The 16,369-nt window shown below is 42.3% G+C and overlaps 1 protein-coding gene across 1 annotated transcript in view; it reads left to right on the top strand.

Annotated features, from left to right (window-relative positions):
- cfap44 (cilia and flagella associated protein 44) overlaps positions 1 to 16,369 on the top strand; it is a 204,809-nt gene that overhangs the window by 147,795 nt on the left and 40,645 nt on the right. Inside the window, exons 23-25 of the mRNA XM_080203185.1 lie at positions 5,281 to 5,461; positions 8,898 to 9,075; positions 12,839 to 13,294. Of these exons, the coding sequence (XP_080059311.1) occupies positions 5,281 to 5,461; positions 8,898 to 9,075; positions 12,839 to 13,294 (815 nt within the window). The remainder of the gene's footprint in view (positions 1 to 5,280; positions 5,462 to 8,897; positions 9,076 to 12,838; positions 13,295 to 16,369) is intronic.

Here is a 16,369-nt window from a genome sequence, read left to right as displayed (position 1 = left end):
TCTGGAATTCGGCCCTTGTGAGACAAGTACTTCTAGTACACCACTTGCGCAGTTTCACCACTGTGGCATATGAAGTTGTAGATTTCATTTCAAACACCTCCAACATTTCAAGTGGGCATCCACTAACAAAATTCTCATCCAAGGCCAAGCTGGCTATTCCCAGGGGTATAACACAACTGTGGCAGATAATTTTTGTTGTAATTGGCACTAGTCACATTGTTTCACAGTCCTTTCTATTTCAGCATCAGCGCCAGGCCACCAAAAATAACTTCTTGTCAGCATTTTCAATTTGGAGACCACCTGGATGGGCATGATGTAACTCTTCGAACAGTGATTCTCTTCCTGGTCTGGATCATTCCCAAAGGATGACACCATCCTCACAGCTAAGCTCATCTTTTGTGAGCTGATAAGGCTTCATTTTTTTCTGAAGCTTTCTCATTCTTCCATCCATGAATTGTATGCTAACAGTGGACCTCTATTTGTCTAATATTTAATTTTTTGTGTGGTCACAGGCAAAGTATCCAGAAGATTTAAGGCCATTACAATTTCTTTCGACAATAGAGGGGTTAGTGCACTTACCGGCAATGGGAGGCAATTTAAGGCATCCGCATTAGCTGTGTGTCCCTCAGGCCTACGCTCAAAGGTATATTCATAGGCCAACAAGAACAGGGCCCATTATTGAATTATGGCAGAAGCAATTGGTAGAATCGACACGTTCTCTTTGAAAAGCCCCAAAAGTTGCTTGTAGTCTGTGATGATAGTAAATGCCATAGATAAAAGCTAGGCCTTCTTTTTCCAACTGGGAGTACCTATGCTCTGCATCTGTTAGATTTGTATCTAATGCGTCTTTCATACCCATCATCTATTCGGTGGGACAGAACAGCTCAATGCTATATGGTGATGTATCACAAGTAAGGTCAAAATGCACTAATAAACATCATGACTGGACTGCCTGTATCACTTGGTTAACAGCTTCTTTTTACCATCACTGGCACTTCTTTAATAGCACGTGTAACAGTGCTAGCAATGTTGATAGTTTTGGGAGGAACCACCCATATAATTTATCATTCCAAGGAAGGATTTAAGTTCCAAGGTGTTCCTAGAGGCCAGTGCCTCCTTAGTCACTCTCATTTTGTCCTCAATGGGTGTAACCATTGTGCGTCAACTTAATAATCTAAATAAACCACCTTGAAAGTGCACTTCTCACTTTTTAGGTGCACCCCTGTCTCCTGATATCTCTTCAAAAATTTATCCAGATTGGTCAAATGTCCCTCTACGGTGGATCCTGTAATTAAAATGTTGCCCAAACAAACAACTTTAGGCAAGCCTTCTAGCAAACTCTCCATAGTACATTGAAAGATGGCACAAGTGGATGAAATCCTAAATGGTAAGTGGTGTGTATTGGCACAATCTCTTTTTGCATATTTATGGTGGCATATTCCTTTGATGCATTGTCCAATTCTTTGATTTGATTTGATTTATTATTGTCACATATTAAAATACAGTGAAAGTATTGTTTCTTGTGCACTATACAAATAAAACATACCGTTCATAGAGAAGAAAATGAGAGAGTGCAGAATGTAGTGTTACGGTCATAGCCAGGGCGCAGAGAAAGATAAACTTAGTGCGAGGTAGGTCCATTCAAAAGTCTGATGGCAGCAGGAAAAGCTGTTCTTGAATCGGTTGGTAGGTGACCTTAGACTTTTGTATCTTCTTCCTAATGGAAAAAAGTGGAAGGGAGAATGTCCGGGGTGCATGGCGTTCTTAATTATGCTGGCTGCTCTGCCAAGGTAGTGGAAAGTGTAGACAGAGTCAATGGATGGGAGGCTGGTTTGTTTGACGGATTGGGCTACATTCATGACCTTTTGTAGTTTCTTGTGGTCATGGGCAGAGCAGGAGCCATACCAAGCTGTGTTACCACCAGAAAGAATGCTTTCTATGGTGCATCTGTAAAAATTGGTGAGCATTGTAGCTGACATGCCAAATTTCCTTAGTGTCGGCATGGGAGGACCAAGACAGATTGTTGGTGATCTGGACACCTAAAAACTTGAAGCTCTCAACCCTTTCTACTTCTTCCCGGTTGATGTAGACAGGGGCATGTTCTCCTCTACGCTTCCTGAAGTCGATGACAATCTCCTTCATTTTGTTGACATTGAAGGAGAGATTATTGTCACCAGACCAGTTCATCAGATTCTCTATCTCATCTCTGTCTCATCATTGTTTGAGATCCAACCCACTACGGTGGTGTCATCAGCAAACTTGGAAATCGAGTTGGAGGGGAATTTGGCCACACAGTCGTAGGAGTATAAGGTGTCTAACTTCTGGTAAACTTAGCTTATGTCTAGCTTGGTATATGTCAGACCACCAGCCAACTTCTCAAATAGATGCTCTGTTTTGGGGATGGGGTATCTATCCAGTTTTGCATCCTGATTCACCATTTGCTTGTATCCACACAGATATGAACAATTTTGTCTGGTTTGACTACTAGCGCAATGGGTGCCCACTTTGCAAATTGTACTTGTAGGGCGCAGGCCTCACCCTAAAAAATCTTGGGGTAGCTTCCGGATCCAGGTGGATTTTTGCTTGCAATTCTTTGATCTTCCCAGTTCTTCCTGGAACATATCTTCATATTTTGATGACTGAGCAGACCCCCCATTTTCTATTTTAAAAATTTCCAACCCGTTCAACTTGATCTCTTGGAGCCAATTGTGTTCAAGTAAACTCGGTCCTTGGCCTACCACCACTATCAAAGATAGTTGTGCAGACTGCTGTCTATAATTCACTGCATCATGATTGTTCCTATTATTTTGATGGTCTCCCTCAAATACGGGGTCAACAGACATTACAACAAAGACACTCAATTCAAATTATAGTACAACAATCTTCTTCATTGTACCTTACCAAGTTACCACAAAAGTATCAAATTCCAATGCAAAAGATATCAAAATATTCAACTCCTGCCTTACTTTATTCTGCAGAAAATATCTAACCTCTAACTTATTTCCTTATACACAAAGTATTCAAAAGGTGTCAAAAGCTTCACAAAAATATCCAAACTCACAACTTGGGCAGTGATACTACCTGAGGTGAGGCAAGGTGTTTAGACTCTGTTCGACACATTTTGTTCCAATGCCTCCCGCGTCCCAGACTCAGGGTCTTGTTGCTTCTTCTGTGGTGGTTGATCCCCGGTTCTGCTGTCGATATTTCTCCCTCTTATAGAGACCCTGCTGGCATTGATGTGCCTTCAGTCACAAACTCACAGGACAGGCACTAATAAATAACTGTATTTTTGGTCATGAATTTTCAGGGAGTGTGTCTCTTTCAGAGGGTCATATTTCCCTCAGGAGCATGACACACAGGGTTCTGTATTCAATCATTGTCTATTTAACTTTATTTATTAGTGTCACAAGTGGGCTTACATTAACCCTGAAATGAAATTACAATGAAAATCCCCTAGTCATCTGTTCAAATACACTGAGGGAGAATTTCACCTTGACCAATATACCTAATCAGCATGTTTTAGGGACTGTGGGAGGAAACTGGAGCATCCGGAGGAAACCCATGGAGACACAGGGAGAACATGCAAATTCAACACAGACAGTGATCTGAACCAAGAAGGAAACCCAAGGCACAGCAACCTATGGTCAGCCCCTATGCCTGTTCTTCACTACACATCCTAGGTCTGATTATAGTTAGCCTATTTTTAACCATCAGGCTTTGCTGGGGGCATTATGGATATCCATCAGGCTACAGTGGCCAATCTAGCTGTGGTATTTTTCAACCTTAGGGGTTGAACCCCTTTTTGGAGATACTGGTAGGTCTGCTCACCTATGCTCATGGCGGACACCCCAGTGTCTACTCATCTCTAGTGAGTGGCCACTTACTAACCACATCACTGTCATGGGGCCTATCTTGCCTGCTTTTAAATTATTTAATGACAAAACGTTCCATGCACCTGCTGGGCAATCTTCCATATTATGCACTAGTGCCAGATTATTTACTCTGTTGGTACTGCTTGCTTTTACATTTGTGCCCTTGATATCCTTTTCTTCTGTACGCAAAGCACTCTACTTCTCTAAATCTGATGTAGGGATACCGGTGTTGGACTGGGTAGGTACAATAAGAAATCTCACAACTGTTGGACTTTAACCTGGTGTTGAGACTTTTTACTGTCTCTAAATTTGCACATTTCTGGGGAGTGACTTCCAACATTGGTAGCACTCTGCATTATTCCTAGGCTGTTGCTTAAATCTTTTTTTTCTCTTTCACTTCCTGCATTTGACTCTCTGCTTAAACCAGCGCCTTCATTCTCAGTGCCACTGCTGCTCACAGTTTTCTGCCCTAACTGGTGACCTTGTTGTGTTGTGCACTTTGCAGTTCTTGGGCACCCTTCTTGGCACTCTCTGTTGCTAAAGCCATTTCGAGAGCCTTGTTTAAAGTTAACTCCAATTTGGCTAACAATTTCTTCTGTGTCACTGCAATGTTCACCTCGCATATCAATCAGTCCCTTAACATGTTGTTTAACGCTGCCCAGCAATTGCAATGCTCCGCATTTTGCCTGAGCTACAAAGGCTGCTTTACTCTCTCCTGGGACTGGCCCTGTGGACTTAAATTTGTATCTTTATAATATTACTGAGGGCTTGCAGTGGTAATATCCTTTACTAACTCAGCTCTGCAAATAAGTTTGTGTCAGGAATATCCAGGAATATTAAACCTTGGATCAAATTATACATCTGGGTCCCACATGCAGTCAACAATATGACCTTCCTCTTATCCTCCTGCTCTATTTCATTATCATGGAAAAAATATTTCAGTGCTCTATATGTGCTGTACTCAGTTTTCAGTATCAACATCCAAAGGTCCTAATTTTCTGAAGAGAGGCATGGCTGTTTATTTTTCGTTTTGCAGCTTGGACGTGATTAGACTTATATTGAAACTCTTGCAAATAAAATTCCCTACAAATTTTCCATTGCAAACTGAGTTGGCTGTTGTTTTCCTCGTCAGCTTTTTAGTAAATTAAATGATTTGGGACCACCAGTTAGTGAACGAACAACAACTGTTTAATCACTATTTACACAGTTTACAGAGCATTATAACAGGTGTCTTCATTCCACGCACGAGGATTACTCTGGCTGCAAAAACCCACATACAACCATAAGGCCCCATTGGGCGATCAGGTCACATGACCTTTCTGACCGATGCAAGCCCCTTAAAGGTGCTAGCTACTACAATGGGTGTCTCAACTTGTTATCTAATTAATTACTGCTTTGCTTTCTTTAGGCATTGATAAAGATGTGGCTGAACGCCAAGACCTGGAAGTTGACTTGTTGAAAGGTTCTCAACATGCACAATCAAAGATGAATGTTGGAATGCGACAAGCTGACAGACTACAGAATTTAATGAATAAAGCAGAGAAGGCAAAGAAGAAAATTGATCAGAGGAAAAAAGAATGGAAAGATCTGTGAGTGATTTTTCTTTTGTCTCTTTTAACTATTTAAATGCTTTTGCTTTTCAGTGAAAGAATTTAAGAAAGCAAGACTGAAAACCTTACATGCAGCATAAAAGTGCATGTATTCTGATTTCCATCACTCCATCATTGATAGACATGCCTTCAGCAACCTACATCCTAAACTCCAGAACACTCTCCCTAAACCTTTCTCTCCACCTATCATTTTCTCTTCCTCTAACCTTAACATCTAACACTTTGACCAAAACTTTGATCAACTAATTTGTCCTTGCTTGACTCTTAAATTTTGTTTGACAGTGTGTCTGAATTTTCTAGATGAGATAGAAATAACAAAGAACAACACAGCACAGGAAACAGTCCCTTCAGCCCTACAAGCCCACGCCACCCATTTTAACATTCAGTGAGTGCTTCATTCCAATCCTCCTCCTACCTATGACTTCTCTCTACACCTCTTGGACTCCACAATAAAGGGGTGCAAATTTAGAGAATTATATGTGCGCCAGATTAAGGGAGGTCTAATTTAGGGACAATTTGTTAACACCAATCAGCCTAAAAGCATATTTTTGGGGTGTGGGAGGAAACCGGAGCACCCGGAGAAAACCCACGCAAGCACAGGGAGAATGTGCAAACTCCCACAGACACTGACCCAAGTCAGAGATCTGACCCAGGTCCATGTATCTGCGCAGCAAACAGTGATAGTCACTGAGCTGTCGTGTTGCCCGTCAGTTGGTCCAGTTTAAGCATACACTAACAACGTGAAGCACTAGGCAACTCTCGAAGCAACATCCAAGAGCAGCCCTCGCATGACCCACCACGTGTATGCCCCTTGTTGGCCAACAAGGCGGACCGAATGGGAATAAAAGCAAAATACAGTGGATGCTGGAAATCTGAAAGTACTGGGGGAGAACTCAGCAGATCTGATGACATCTGTGGAGAGAGAAACTCAATTAATGGCTGAAATTTTCTGGTCATTCCCACCAGCGGGATATTCTGGTCCTGCCAATGGCAAACTCCCTCCATAGGTTTTCCAGTGATAAGGAAGTGCATAAACTGGGAAATTCCACCAGCCCATTGGAAGACTACCTCCACCAAAGTGAAATGTGTGGCAAGAGGTGTGAAAAAGTGTTTTGACTCTCATATGACTCGAGTTCAGACTCGAAACGTTAACATCTCTCCAAAGATGCTGCTGGACCTGCTGAGTTTTTCTGGCACTTTCTGTAGATATAAATGTGAGTTGGTGTTGTAGTAATTGAATTGATTGTAGTTGACTCCTTTTAAAAATCCAGTAGTTAGTTTGATATTATCTGATCAGTGATGAATGATTAATGGAATTACCTGTCATTGAGGGACAATTGTGAACTATGTTTAGTACAGTGCTTTCTTACGAGACGTCACAGCTACTCAGGTGAAGCGACTAGAGTTTTATTGGCAGCGTTGTGCAGAACGGGGTATTACAGATCTGGCCATCCCCCTCTGGATGGATGCCTAATTCTGACCTCAAATATTTGGTTCCTCCTCTGACTTGCTTGACATTCAACAGCTGAGAATATTTTGAATTCTGTGCACTGTGTTCTGAACTGATAATAGCCCAAACTTTTTAAGGTTCCTGATGCGCCCGTTGAAGATGCAGTAATAGAAAATCCCACAGCCATTTTGAGGTATTACGCCATTGTCCCTGTCCTTCCTTCCCACATGCCTGGGCAGCCAATGGCGAGCTCCCAGTGACAGGACTATTGCTACAGAACTATGATGGTGAGAAGAGAATCTTCCCACTCCCAGTGCCAACCTAGCTGCTGATACAGGCCTTTGCAGCAACATTGTGTAGATGAGCTTCCCCTTTCTCACTCTTTCTGTTTGATTCTCCTTTGATAAAGGTGTTTGCAAAAGGTGGGAAAACAAGGAACTCCTCACAAATATATTTATGATATAGCGACACACAGTGATAAGAGGGTGTCCTCAATCTGATGCCCATTGGACTTGGAGAAACTAATCACACGAGCCCATTGTTGCTTTCGACAGTTCCCTTTGAATGCACCACTTTATTTATTTGGGCTTTTCAACAATCCAGCTGTGTTTCTGTGTCAAAACCAAGCGCTGAATCGAAATTGTGAGGCAACAGGCAAGAGCTTTCAGTTAGGTCGAGTCAGGTCATGCTCCTGAAACTAAGTTTGTATGTGCCCCCCTTCCACAAACTTGCACTATTCCAAAGATCTGTTGCCCATTATCGCATTATTGCCCCTCTGCCTATCAGCCTACATTGGCTCCAGGCTCACCAACACCATAATTTAAAATTCACACCTCTGTGTTCAAATCCCTGATATCCTCACTCCTCCCTATTTCTAACTTCCTCCAGCTCTACAATCCTCCAAGAAATCTGTGTTCTCTTTATTCTAGTTGTACTCATTCCTGATTTATTTTCCATTCCTGGCCTTGCCTTGCCTTCAGCTGTCAGGACCTGAAGCTCTGGCATTCCCTTTCTTCTCCCCACAAAGCTATCGAAAACTTATTTCCTTGACCAGGCTTTTGGTCACCTGTTGTATTGTCGTCTTTGGTTCAGTATCAATTCTTGTTTGGTTTCCTGTGCAGCACCTTGAGATGTTTTACTATACTATGTAAATGCAAATTGTTGAAAATGATGGTATTTCTATAGTTCCTTTCACATTCATAGCACAGACTTTGTGTTTCACAGCTAATCAGTTATTAGTGAAGTGTAATCAATGTCAAAATGTAGAAATACATCAACCAATTTGGTCCCACAAGCAGCAATGAGATAATGACTGTAGAAAAGGACAATTGGAAGGCTGATCCCAGTTTCCTAGGAGTGCTTATTATAGAAGGGCCCGACCTGACTCCCAAATCTTTGTTAGTCTGAAACTTTAGATATCTCATCCAATTTGGTGATTTTGATATATTTTTGATTTTGATAGATATTGAGGGTTTTAACATCTCTTTGCAAATCCGTGACCTCTACCATCTAGAAAGACAAGGGCAGGTACAGGATACACCAGCACCTGGATGCTTCCCTCCAAGTTATTACTCTTCAACCTGACTTGGAAATATATTGCAATCCCTTCATTGTCGCTGGATCAAAATCCTCAAACTCCCTAACAGCACTATAGGTGTACCTATACTTCATGGATAAGTGGTTCAAGAAGACAGCTCACCACCACCTTCTCAAAGACAATTAAGGGTGTGTAAGAAATGCTGGGCCTCGCTAGTGTCGCATCCCATGAGTGAATTAAAACATGACAAATAAATGGAGTTGTAGTACAGATCAGCCATGATATTGTTGAATGACAGAATGAGCTCAAGGAGCTGATTGGCACATTGCTGTTGTTATGTTCTTATGGTTGGGAGTGAGAAGCCTGAACATCATATATACAACAGAAGCACAGCAGGATTCTTTACACTACTGGTCTTTCTTCTGTAGTTACATGAGCAGACCTGATGATAACTATGAAGATCCCAATGATGTGGCAGCAATTAAAGAAGCTCAGGAGAACATGGGAGATTTCAAGTTAAAGACTGCTGCTGACTACACTGTACCAGAACATCTGCGTATTAATGCAGAAAAGAAAAGGAATCAACTTATTCGCCTTGAGGAGCTGGTATGTACTCATTGGATTTGCTGTGGATCATGTACACCTCTTCCACTTGGATTGAAGTCCCAGATCTATGGCTCCTGCTGTTTTTGAGGAGTCATGATGTGGAGATACCGGCGTTGGACTGGGGTAAACACAATAAGAAGTCTCACAACACCATGTTAAAGTCCAGTGGGTTTATGTGGTAGCAAACGCACTAGCTTTCGGAGCGCTGCTCCTTCATCAGGTGAATGGGAGTTCTGTTCACAAACAGGGCATTACAGAGCATATAATGATTGGAATGTGAGCCTTTACAGCTAATCAAGTCGTAAAGGTTCAGAAAATGTGATTGGAGAGAGCATTAAGCACAGGTTAAAGAGATGTGTATTATCTCCAGGCTGGACAATTAGTGAGATTTTGCAAGTCCAGGCAAGTCGTGGGAGTTACAGATAGTGTGACATGAAGCCAAGATCCCGGTTGAGGCTGTCCTCGTGTGTGTGGAACTTGACCATCAGTCTCTGCTCAGCAACTCTGCGCTGTCATGTATTGTGAAGGCTGTCTTGGAGAAAGCTTACCCGAAGATCAGAGGCCAAATGCCCGGGATCGTTGAAGTGTTCCCCATCAGGAAGAGAACAGTCTTGCCTGGTGATTGTCGAGTGGTGTTCATTCATCCGTTGTCATAGCATCTGCGTGGTATCCCCAATGTACCATGCCTCAGGACATCCCTTCCTGCAGAGTATCAGGTAGACAATGTTGGCCGAGTTGCAAGAGTATGTACCATGAAACTGGTGGATGGTGTTCTCATGTGAGATGATAGCATCTGTGTCGATGATCCGGCACGTCTTGCAGAGGTTGCTGTGGCAGGGCTGTGTGGTGTCATGGTCACTGTTCTCCTGAAGGCTTGGTAGTTTGCAGCGGACAATGATCTGTTTGAGGTTTTACAGTTGTTTGAAGGCAAGAAGTGTGGGTGTGAGGTTGGCCATGGCGAGATTTTGTCTTTATCAATGACATGTTGAAGGCTGCAAAGAAGGTGTCATAGCTTCTCTGTTCCGGGGAAGTACTGGACAACGATGAGTAGGATATGACGCTCAACTCATCAATTGACAGTTCTGATGCGACACAGTGAAAAACCGCACCACCCTCCTCAGAAGACAAACACAGGATATGGTGGACAGAGTACCGTTCGCCGTTAAGTACTTCCCTGGAACGGAGAAGCTACGACATCTTCTCCGGAGCCTTCAACATGTCATTGATGAAGATGAACATCTCGCCAAGGCCATCGCCACACCCCACTTCTTGCTTTCAAACAACTGCACAACCTCAAACAGACCATTGTCCGCAGCAAACTACCCAGCTTTCAGGAGAACAGTGACCACAACACCACACAACCCTGCCACAGCAACCTCTGCAAGACGTGCCGGATCATCGACATGGATACCATCATCTCACGTGAGAACGTCATCCACCAGGTACATGGTACGTACGCTTGCAATACTCTTGCAACTCGGCCAACATTGTCTACCTGATATGCTGCAGGAAAGGATGTCCTGAGGCGTGGCACATTGGGGAGACCATGCAAAAGCTACAACAACAGATGAATGAACACCACTCGACAATCACCAAGCAAGACTGTTCTCTTGTTGGGGAACACTTTAGCGGTTGTGGGGCATTCGGCCTCTGATTTTTGAGTAAACGTTCTCCAAGGCGGCCTTCACAACACATAACAGCGCAGAGTCACTGAGCAGAGACTGATAGCCAAGTTCCGCACACATGAGGACAGCCTCAACCGGGATCACACCCCCATCGACTTGCCTGGACTTGCAAAATCTCACTAACTGTCCTGTCTGGAGACAATACACATCTTTTTAACCTGTGCTTAATGCTCTCTCCACTCACATAGTCTGTACGTTTAAGACTTGATTAGCTGTAAAGACTCGCATTCCAATCATTATTCTGTAAATTGGGTTTGTGTCCTCTTTGTGAACAGAACTCCCACTCACCTGATGAAGGAGCAGCATTCCAAAAGCTAGTGGCATTTGCTACCAAATAATCCCGTTGGTCTTCAACCTCGTATGGTGAGATTTCTTACTGTTTTTGAGGAGCACTGGATTGAATAGTTATTGCTGAATGTACTTCTAAGTGAGAATAGTATGGTGAAGAACATCTGTCCAGCACAATAAAAACTTCCTGAACATCCTGGTTCATTGGATTAATCAATTATGCATGCACATTGGGCTGTAGGAAGTCTTTTGGATGTAGATACATTGCATAACAGCATGGACCATTTGGCTTGATCAGTGTCTCAGTGCTGATCCACTATGTTAGTAAGCAGGTAATCACACCAATACACCCTATTCCCAGTGTTATCAATGTCTCTCTAATCTGACTGCAGATTTCCTTCCCAAAAAGGAGGATGGGTCATAGATTTGGGACTCATCCCCACAATTTTGAGGTTTATAGTACACCCAACTAACGCGACAACACCTTTTTAATCTTTGAGCTCTTACCAGGTTCCCTATTGGCACTGGCTTCTCACAGCCTTTTTTATCGTAATAAAATGTTGCACCATAGTACAAAATTCAAAAATGGCTGAATAGAGGAGCAGGAAAAGACCACCAAACTCATTGGTTAGGATTATATTCACTGGAGTTTAGAAGGGTGAGACGGGATGTCATAGAAACTTATTAAATTCTAACAGGGTTAGACAGAGTAGAGTCAGAAAGAAAGTTCCCAATGATGGGGGAGTCCAGAATTAGAGGTCATAGTTCGAGGATAAGGGGTAAACCTTTCAGAATTGAGGTGAGGAGAAATTTCTTCACCCAGAGGGTGATGAATGTGTGGAATTCACTACCACAGAATGTAGTTGAAGCCAAAATATTTATGATTTCAAGAAGATGTTAGATATAGCTTTTGGGGCTAAAGGGATCAAGGGAAGTGAGAGGAAGGGGGAATCAGGTCATTGAATTCGATGATCAGCCATGATCAAGATGAATGGCTGAGAAGGCTTGAAGGGCCAAATAGCTAACTCCGGCTTCTAGTTTTTATGTTTCTATGTTACATCAACTCCACCCTACACCGTCAATAATGCAAGCTCACACACTATCCAGGCCCTCATCCAGAGAGGCAAAATGTCAAGAAACAAATCTGCAGACAGATTAACAAAAAAATTTAAGGAATTTCTCTTCAACGAAACAGAGATCCAGGCAACTTGGTTGTCTATTACTCACTGTTGATCTCACCAAAGTGACAACTTTTACATGCATAATAAGAACCTATTGAGTTTGTTTTTAAAGGACTTATAGCAGTTTTATATTCACCACATATCACCTGCTGCAAATGTGAGAGATTCAATGGGAGAATATATTCTGCCTTGTGTTGTGACTGAAGATGGCTTAGCACATCAGTCCAGTGCACAAGAACAGAATATTGAGAAACGTGCACAGAGCCATTTACGTAACACAATGTACAAAGTATTGAGAGATATGTAAAGAGCTATGTACTTAAAATATACAATTCGTAAGTGTGATAATTGAATGTTTTAAATCTCTGAATTGTATATGTCCCTTAAAATTCATCTCCAACTGCACTGATTTCCACCATTTGGCATATTTCTGAAGCCAGATTGGTGAATACATGCCTGTAACCTGTGACTCACATTGGACAGATTTGTTAACTCATGTGGCATGCAAGTTTCTTGGATTATCCTATGGTTGGATAATTACATGTTACACGAAACTTCAATCATCAGGGTATCCATGCAACTTAATGATTTTTTAACCATCTTTTGTAGATTCATGAATTTAAAGTTGAAATGAGCAGAAAGGTAGTTAATCTTCGTGACACAAAGCTTGATATTATTGAGCAAATCACCAGACTGACTGAGCAGTTGAGGTCAATACAGATGAAGCTCGATGCTTCACAACACCTTCCTATTCCCATCATTCCAAGTCTGTACCCTGATGAGATGCCTGAGAAGTTGTTCCAAATTGACCAGGAAAAACTGCTGGAGTTCAGGGAAGAAGAAAGTTCCATCAAGAAACGCAAGAAAATGTCTGAACAGCTCAGTGACTTTGGAAAATCATCTGAAACTGCAAATGCATCAGAAGCTAGCTCAGTTCAGCATTTCGAACGAAATGCTACAAAATCACCAGTGACTGAGATGATAGAACCATCACAGCTGGAGGCAGAAATCCAAATCATTGAAGAGAAAACAAATTTATATTTGCAAACTGCCGTCCTGAACAAGGTATGTTGCAGAATACAATGACAGTAGAGGTATGTTAACCTAAGTAAAAACATTCACTGAGTTTTAGTTAACCCAATTAAATATCATTCCTTTATAAAACATATGGTTTTACAGAAAGCTCAGAACAAAATCCACTGATATTTGTGATGTTGAATGATTGAAGTGTGTCTGATCAGTACTGAGCATTCTACTACATTCACAGACACCACAGCCTGGTACCAGTATGATGATGAGCGTTATCCATTCATAGTCAGTGATATAAAGATGTAATGTTGGATATCAGCTGTTCCCAGTTTGGAGTTAAATACGCTTTATTCATAAAATTTATAACAGTATGTTACAAACAATTTCAAATTTAAAATGACAGAAAATAAAGTGAGAATGACTGCCCTTGACATCAAGGCAGTGTTTGGTCGAGTGTGTTATCAATCCCAGTGAAACTGGAGTCAGTGGGAATCATGAAGAAATCTCTCCAGTGGTTGAAATCACAAAGGAAGATGGTTGTGATTAATGGGGGCGGGGGGGGGAGTAATTTTTTGCTGATGATAGCACAACGTTAGGCACCATTTGCAGATCCTTAGCCACTGAAACAGTCCATGTCCAAATGCAGCAAGACCTGGACAACATTCAGGTTTTAGCTGATAAGTGGCAAGTGACATTCATGCCACAGAAATACTTGGCAATGGTAATTTCTGAGAGAGATTCCAATCATCTTCCTTTGACACTTAATGATATTGCTAATATTGCTGAATCCCTCATTATCAACATCCTAGGGGTTACCATTGACCAGAAACTGAACTAGACTAGCCATATAAGTACTGTGGTTACAATGGTGCCAAGGAGAGAAGTCGTTGCTCTGGCAAAGATTTTCTAACCTGTGTTGAGCAGACAGGCCAGTTTTACAGAAGGTGGAGACTACCCCTGCTCTTTAGCAGCAGGATCATGACAGCCTGCACCACGAGAGGACATCTCACCAGTCACTAGACTTTCTTGAGGACCCAGACATAATCATTCATCAAGTCATCCCAGAGCACCCTGGGAACTTGGCGGCCAGCCCCTCCAGTCCTGGGGACTTGCTGCTCGAGAGGCTGTTGATGGCGCTGATCAACTCTGCCAAACAAGCAGAACATCAAGCTTCTCAGCGCCCTCTGGGCCAACCTGCAGCAGCCCATCCCACAAAACTCTGCCGGTATTCTCACCAGCCAGATCTGGAGAGAACAGAGCAGTATGATAGACTCTGATTGGAGCTTTTACTCTCTCCAGATCCTAGGCAAGAGACCTGTCTTTAGCCAGCAAAGTAAGGAGCTGATTATGGACTCCCTTGCCTTTTTACCAGTGAATAGAAGAAGGGGAAGCCATGGTCCAGACCCCAAAGGAACCTAATCTATGACCTCACTTATGCATCTTGGAACCCAATGAGTTGCATGTACCTCAGCACATCCTTTCTGTACAACCTCTGCAGGGCTACGTTCTTGATGGTCTGACTGAGACACGATTCCAGGTTGAGTACCAGATTCATAGAGTCACCACAGTGCAGAAGGAGGACATTCGGCCTATTCTGTCTGCACCGACTCTCGAAAGGTGCATTTTACCCAGGCCCTATCCTCACAACCCCATGTATTACTCCACTAATCCCCCTAACCTACACATCTTGGGACACTAAGGAGCAATTTAGCATGGCCAATCCAACTAACCTGCACATCGTTGGGAGTGTGGGAGGAAACTGGAGGACCTGGAAGTGAATGTGCAAATTCCACTCAGACAGTTACCCAAGAGTAGAATCAAACTTGGGTCCCTTGCGCTGTAAGGCGGCAGTGCTGTTTGGCAAAAATAGAAAAAGAGAATATTTCTTAAATGGTGAGAGGTTGGGACACACAGGTGCCCAAAGGAATTGGGTGTCTTTGTTCATGAATCACTAAAAGCAAGTAAGCCGGTACAGCAAACAATCAGGAAGGTGAATAGTATGTTGCCCTTCATTGTGAGGGGATTTGAGTACAGGAGTAAGGATGTCGTGTTGCATTATATAGAGCCTTGTTGACACAATGCCTGAAGTATTGTGCACAGTTCCGGTTCCCATATCTAAGGAAGGATATACTTACTATAGAGAGTGCAACGGAGATGCATCGGATTAATCCTTGAGATGATGGCACTGTCGTTTGGGGAGAGATTGAGGAGATGTGTCGTATTCCCTAGAATTACGAGGAATGGAGTGTGAACTCATTGAAACTGACAAAATTCTTACACAGCATGACAGGATGCATGTAGATAAGATCCCCCTGGCTGGTGAGTCTAAAACCAGGGTACATCACATCATGATAAGGGGTAGGCCATTTAAGACAGATGAGGAGAAATTTCTTCACTCAAAGTGTCGAATCTTTGGAATTCTCTACCCCAGAGGGCTGTGGAAGCTCAGTCATTCAGCGTGTTCAAGCAGAAATCAATTGATTTCTGGAGACTGATAGTATAAAGGGATATGGAGATAGTGTGGGAAAGTGGCATTGAGGTAGATGATCAGCCATTATCTGATTGAGTGGTTGAGCAGGCTCGATAGGCTGAATGGCCTAAAATAATAAACAAATCAATTTTACAACATGCAGCATGTCCACTATGAGATGCCTCAATATAATTGCTATACAGTTAATTTTTACTATTTCACATTACATGTCTAACATATATCCAAGGGCAAAACATTTCAAATAGGATATTACAGAAAGTGCACATAGCATTTTCACTTGGAGGTACCCCGATACACTTTCATTCAAAATGTACAATCCATGTCAGGCATACAGCTGGAGGGGTTCTACACAGTTTTCAGTCCCTCAGTTTAGTATGGCTTAAATATATAGCATGTTGCTAATAATTCAATAACAGCCATGCAAACTATAGTTCTTGGAATAACATTGGTTGGAAGTTTCTATTGGGTTTAACTCTCCCACACCACAGTTTATACTGGAGGAAAGTTGAATGTATTTGAAAGAGTCAAATCCAGTGAGCCATGAACTCAAACTATTCATTGGAAAACAAGAAGAGTTATGTACTGAAAGTGTCATGTAACTGTGGAATCATGGGGATTCT

This window comes from Carcharhinus amblyrhynchos, chromosome 15 (assembly GCF_965287045.1).
Source record: "Carcharhinus amblyrhynchos chromosome 15, sCarAmb.v2.hapA, whole genome shotgun sequence".
Taxonomy (NCBI): domain Eukaryota; kingdom Metazoa; phylum Chordata; class Chondrichthyes; order Carcharhiniformes; family Carcharhinidae; genus Carcharhinus; species Carcharhinus amblyrhynchos.
The sequence above is the reverse complement of the archived record's forward strand: the minus strand, read 5'-3'. Positions and strand labels throughout refer to the sequence as shown.